Below are 5,742 nucleotides of genomic sequence, written 5' to 3'. Positions count from 1 at the left end.
AGTGTTAGCCCTCATATTATCAATTTGATTCATATATAATTCGGATGATAAATTATTTGGTGACATGCTTCCTTTTTTACTGTGATATACTTGTTTTATTATTATTATTATTATTATTATTATTATTATTATTATTATTATTATTATTATTATTATTATTATTATTATTATTAAAAAATAACAGGCCAGATTATTGCCATAACATAATAGAAGTATGAAAGTTTATCATTCTTCTCTAATGGAGAAAACAAAATTCTTTTCAATAGTTTATTTAACGTTTAGTAGAATAAAAATAAATTTTATTAGAATAAATTTTAGTACAAGTTTAATATTTTTATTCATCATAAAATATTTATAGAATTACTCGTAGATAAATTTTGGAAAAAAGAAAAAAAATATGATTTTTAATTTTATTTTTAAATAAACTTTATTTTTAATTTTAAAATAAATTTTATTTTTATTTTTTAATAATATTAATTTTTTACCGTATATAATTATTCAATTATTTTTTAATCATATATAAATAAATTACTTTTAATAAGACTTTTTTGTATTATTCAATTATCTTTTTTAAAAAATAATTAATTATTAAAATAATTAAACTTTTGACAACAAAAATAATAAAAATTTTATGAACGAAAAAAATTAAATATCCTGATAATTTTTTGTATTTTTATTCATATTTTAATTATAAACATAAATATAATTTAATTATATTATTTATGAAATGTGATTATAGATGTAGATAAAATTTAGTTATATTACTTATATATAGTTTCATTATATTGTATTGCTTATAAAGTTAGATTATAATTATGACAATAGAATTGTTCTTATATTTTTATATGTGTGACTAATTGGTGGTGTTAAAACATTACTCTTAATTATAAATAAGGTTTATAATTTAAAAAATCAAAGACTCAATTAAAAAGATACGAAAAAAATGATGTTAAAATATTCTAACTCTTTAAAATAAAAATATTCGAAATTCAATTAAAATTTATTTAAAATTTAAACTCAATAAAAATTTATATTTCAATGTGTTTTGTATTAAATATATTTAATAACCTATTATATCATATTGGTTGAAATTAGTTTTTATAATGTTAATTTTTTAATAACACTTTATTAAAAAAAATAATCTTTTCAGAATTTTTTAAAAACTAATTAATATTATATATATTTTGTTACATTACATCTTATTATAAAAAATTTATTTATTTCTAATGCTTATATTAAAAATAAAACAAAATTTAAATTAGTAAATTTTAATCAATAATATAATAATAATATAGTAATTATTTTATATATTATACGAATAAAAATTAATTATTTTTTATTTATAAAAATTTTAAGAGCTTGTTATATATATATATATATTGATGAATGTGATATATTTTTTTATGTAAATAATCTTTAAAAAAAATTAATAGTTAATTTATTATCTTTTTTATTTTAGTCTAAATTAAATGTTTTTTATTATTTTTGGAAAGAAAATATTTTGAAAAATTTAATAATATGTGATGAGGAATACCGAATAAATTATACAGAAACTAATTAAAATACAACATAAAAATATTTTTAAAAAAAGACGTTTTAGACATCTTTATCTAAATGACCTCCTTCTGGTGAAGCTGAAATTTTTGACTTCGTGTTGTGAAGCAAAAGAAAAAGTATAGTAGATATGATATGATGTGTTAGTTTATTATTAGGTGTGAGTGTGGAGTAATCACCATATAGTCAACTACCTATAACCCAAAAAATATAATTAGCCATGGAATTGTAAAGAACATATGTGGTAGAATAAAAACCAACTATCAATCATCATAAATATCATTATATCAAGTCTGAAAAATTCACTTACTTAGTTACTTTATTGGTTACGTTGCATGCGTTTTCTCATAAGCAACTTCTGGTATTCAACCCTAGCTATTATTCAACCTCACATCGTCCAACAAATTAAAACAAACTCGTTTAATTTGAGGCCTTAATATCCCTTCTTTATTTGTCTATGGAGGCCCTATATATAGCTTATTTGGATTAAAATTTTTTAAAATAAAAAATTGATAAAACAAATAATTAATTATTTTTAAATTAAAATAGCGAAACATATATTTTATAAAAATTATAAAATTAATAATAATTTATTTTTTATTTTATTATTTTATCATTTTTTTTATTTTAAAAGATCTAAATACAGATTGTTTTCTTCAACATTGATTGAGAATTTAACTTTATGCTATTATTGTGATAAACTAAAGTCGCACGTCGGCAAATAAAGCAAGCAAGTTCTAAAGGGTATCCCCATTCCCCTTAGAGTGAATGAGATTGATAATTAAAATATTAAAAATATTTGATAATTAAAATGAATTAATTAAAAATAGTTAGAATTTATTTTATTTAATATTTATTAATTATAATAACAATTAATAAATACTAAATAAAATAAATTCTGACTTTTTTTTTTATTTAGCATTACCGTTAAAGTGTTATGTTGCTCCTAATTTTGTTGAAGCATTCAACCCATGTTTGTTATGTGAGAATAATTTTGCATCATTGTTATCATCTTCTCAATCCAATGTTGCATCATGAGATGTTGATTAATTAAGTTGGCAATTAACAGGTATAAAAAGCATTAATTAATAGCTTGTTTGTAAGAAACAGGAGATGCAATGATGATAGAAAGCAGAATCCAGTGTGGGATTGAATAGGGAGCAAGTAGCAATGCATTATGGATTATTATCGTAGGTCAGAGGCTAACATCCATTGGTGTTGATCAGACAATCCATCAACTCACCCAACCCTTGCCATATTACTATCATCATCATCATCATCATCATCAAAAACTCCTTCAGATCTTCTTTCTTAAGATGGCAGCAAAAGCAATTGATGTTTTCCTACCAATTTTACAACAATTTCAACTTCATGTGCAATCATGTGCTCTTCTTTTTTGAATTTGCCTACACACCCACTCCAGATCCACTGCTTTCCCTGCCTTCCCAAGCAATATCCAACTTGCTATTATTCACACTTTCTATCATTTTTCTTTCAAAAATATCAAATTAGAATATATTGAGATAAAATTAAAGAGAAATGATTGGACTAGTGACATATACAATACTTAAATTCTCGATGTAGATGTTACACACATAGTTAGTTCTCATTTTTTAGAGACTACGAGTATAATAAGAGCATCCGTCGCCTTCTCTCGTCAATCCCACGAACCTCTTTTTTATTTATTCTAAATTCTTATTCGATTACGGCATCAAAATAAAAAAACTCACATCGGATTAGATTTAGGGATAATCAGGTTCGAACTTTTTTCAATGTTTCAAAAAAGTCCATTTCAATTTTTTTTAATGTTTTTTAAAAATGAACTTTATTTTTTATTAAAAAAAGTCTTTTTCATAAGAAAATTTCTTTCAATTTTTTTTGGTGACTAAATTTCTTTCAATTTAAATTAAAAGAAAAGTAAAAAAAAAAGAATAAAAGGAACCAATATGGTTTGTTGTATATTCCAAATAAACATCTCATAAATATATATGTTTTATATATTTTACTTGTTCGCTTAAATAAGTATTAAGAATTCAAATTTTGCTTATAATAATAGATATACACTGGAAAAAAAAGCATTGCTAATAATGATATTAATTAAATAACTTTTGTTTTGAGCAATGAAGCCAAGTGTCTCACTCATTATAACCTTTGAATATGATCATCATTATTAACATGCACATACATATGCATGTTTTGACATACATAAACCCCATTGAGTCCTCAATAAATTTGACTCCCTCCCACCCCTCACTCTCACCAACACACACACAAAGAAAAAATGGTGAGAATAATGAAATTCTTCTACTCCTTCTCACTTGTTCTGATCTTGTTGTTCTCTTCCACCACCACTATTTCGGCAGCAACGGCACCAGCACCGGCACCGTCGTCCGCGCCCACAGATATCATAAGAATCCTGAAGAAAGCCGGAGGATTCACAACCCTAATCCGTCTTCTGACAACCACACAAGTTTCCACGCAGATGAACGCTCAGCTCTTAAACTCAAACAACGGCATCACACTCTTTGCACCAAACGACAACGCGTTTCAGAGCCTCAAACCAGGGTTCCTCAATTCTCTCAACGATCAACAGAAGAACGAGCTCATCCAGTTCCATGTTCTGCCATCTTTCGTTGCGATCACTAACTTCGACACTCTCAGCAACCCTGTGAGGACGCAAGCCGGTGACGATCCTGAGAGGATGGCACTCAACATAACAAGTTCCGGGAACCAAGTCAACTTGACAACCGGCATTGTTAACGCCACGCTTGGTGGTAGTGTTTATTCTGATCACCAGCTTGCGGTTTATCAGGTTGATAAGGTGCTTCTTCCTAAGGATTTCTTTCTTCCTAAGAGGCCACCGCCGCCGGCACCCTCTCCGGAAGAGAAGCCTAAGGATTCTAAGAAGAAATCTGATGCTGACGGTCCTGCTTCTTCTGCCGATGCTTCTTCTGCGAACAAACGTGGAGTCATGTTGTTGCTGCTAACATTTTTTCTTGTTGCAGTTTCATCATTGTGACAATCATGATGGGAGTTTGCTCCAATGTTGTGCTTCATTGTTTCTTCTGTTTTTTTTTGTTTTTCCTTTTTCTGTCTTCTTTCACGAATTCAACGATCGGTTTGTGGTGAAGAAATTGTAATTCGATTTTTGAAGGGTTTTGTTTTATTTTTTCTCATTTTGTTTGTGCACTCTTGCAAACTGTAATCAAAGAATTTTCAATATAGAGATCATGAGACAGAATGCTTCTCTATTATATTATTTTAATATATAACTATTTCACTATGTATAGCAGATACTTGATCAAGCATTCATGTTTCTAAAATTTGCCAAAACTTAGATCTTGATTTATTTGGTACTATCTCTTGCAAATTGGTAGCACAACATAACTAACTTTTACTTTGTGAGCTATAAAAGAAATTGTCACTATGAGACCACATTGAAACCACTCAAAACATAAATGTACCAGGAGAGAGAGCATTATATTTACCATAAAAAATTGCCATGTTGTCAAAAACTGCAACACAACACCAAAGAAAATAAAAAGAAAAAAGATAATAATTTAAAAAATGTGCATTTTTATCAGTCAGCACTCTATATATTTTGACATCACATCTTTTCCTGCACTTCCAAGCAAATGAAAGTGGCATTACAGTTAACAAATTCCATCACCTAAAACATTTTATTACTATTCACTAATTTTATAATTAATTAATAAACTACTTTTTGTCTCCCCATCATTTCTACAATATTGAATTATTTTTAAGCAAGGTACATAAATACAGGTTACTGAACATACATAATTTCCAGATGTACTATACATCCAAGCATTATTATTATCCAAATTCAATTAAGTAAATTCAACAACAACAAAAACCACTTTTATTAAAAGAGTAAAATTATACCGTTAGAGTACATTATTGTTGTTATTGTCTTTTTCCTCTTCTTCGCGTTCCTTCTCCTCCTTCTTCACGTTCTTTCTTCTTTGCGTTTCTTCTTCTTCACGTGTTTTTTTCTCATCGTCATTCTTTTGTTGTTGCTATTGTTGTTGCATTTTTTTTTCTTTTCTTCCTCATCTCCTTGGAGATTTTGCAGCATTATGTATTTTGAATTGTACAGAATAACGAAATCAAATGCACTTTAATTCACTCAAAAATGAACCGAAAATACATCCAGAATGAACCGAAAAT

General features: G+C 26.8%; 1 protein-coding gene across 1 annotated transcript; it reads left to right on the top strand.

The window, feature by feature from the left end:
• The first annotated feature begins 3,765 nt into the window (after positions 1 to 3,765).
• On the top strand, positions 3,766 to 4,808 carry LOC107614395 (fasciclin-like arabinogalactan protein 12). Its single transcript, XM_016316606.3, has one exon. The coding sequence runs from the start codon at positions 3,836 to 3,838 to the stop codon at positions 4,571 to 4,573; it is 738 nt and encodes a 245-aa protein (XP_016172092.1). The 5' UTR covers positions 3,766 to 3,835; the 3' UTR covers positions 4,574 to 4,808.
• The last annotated feature ends 934 nt before the right edge of the window (positions 4,809 to 5,742 follow it).

Source organism: Arachis ipaensis, chromosome B8, assembly GCF_059453495.1.
Source record: "Arachis ipaensis isolate K30076 ecotype BB chromosome B8, ASM5945349v1, whole genome shotgun sequence".
NCBI classification, from domain to species: domain Eukaryota; kingdom Viridiplantae; phylum Streptophyta; class Magnoliopsida; order Fabales; family Fabaceae; genus Arachis; species Arachis ipaensis.
Note: the sequence above shows the minus strand (reverse complement) of the source record. Positions and strands in the feature narration are given on the sequence as shown.

Excerpts from the sequence above, each read along its gene's own strand:
- LOC107614395 (XM_016316606.3), top strand. The coding sequence starts at position 3,836 with ATGGTGAGAATAATGAAATTCTTCTACTCCTTCTCACTTGTTCTGATC.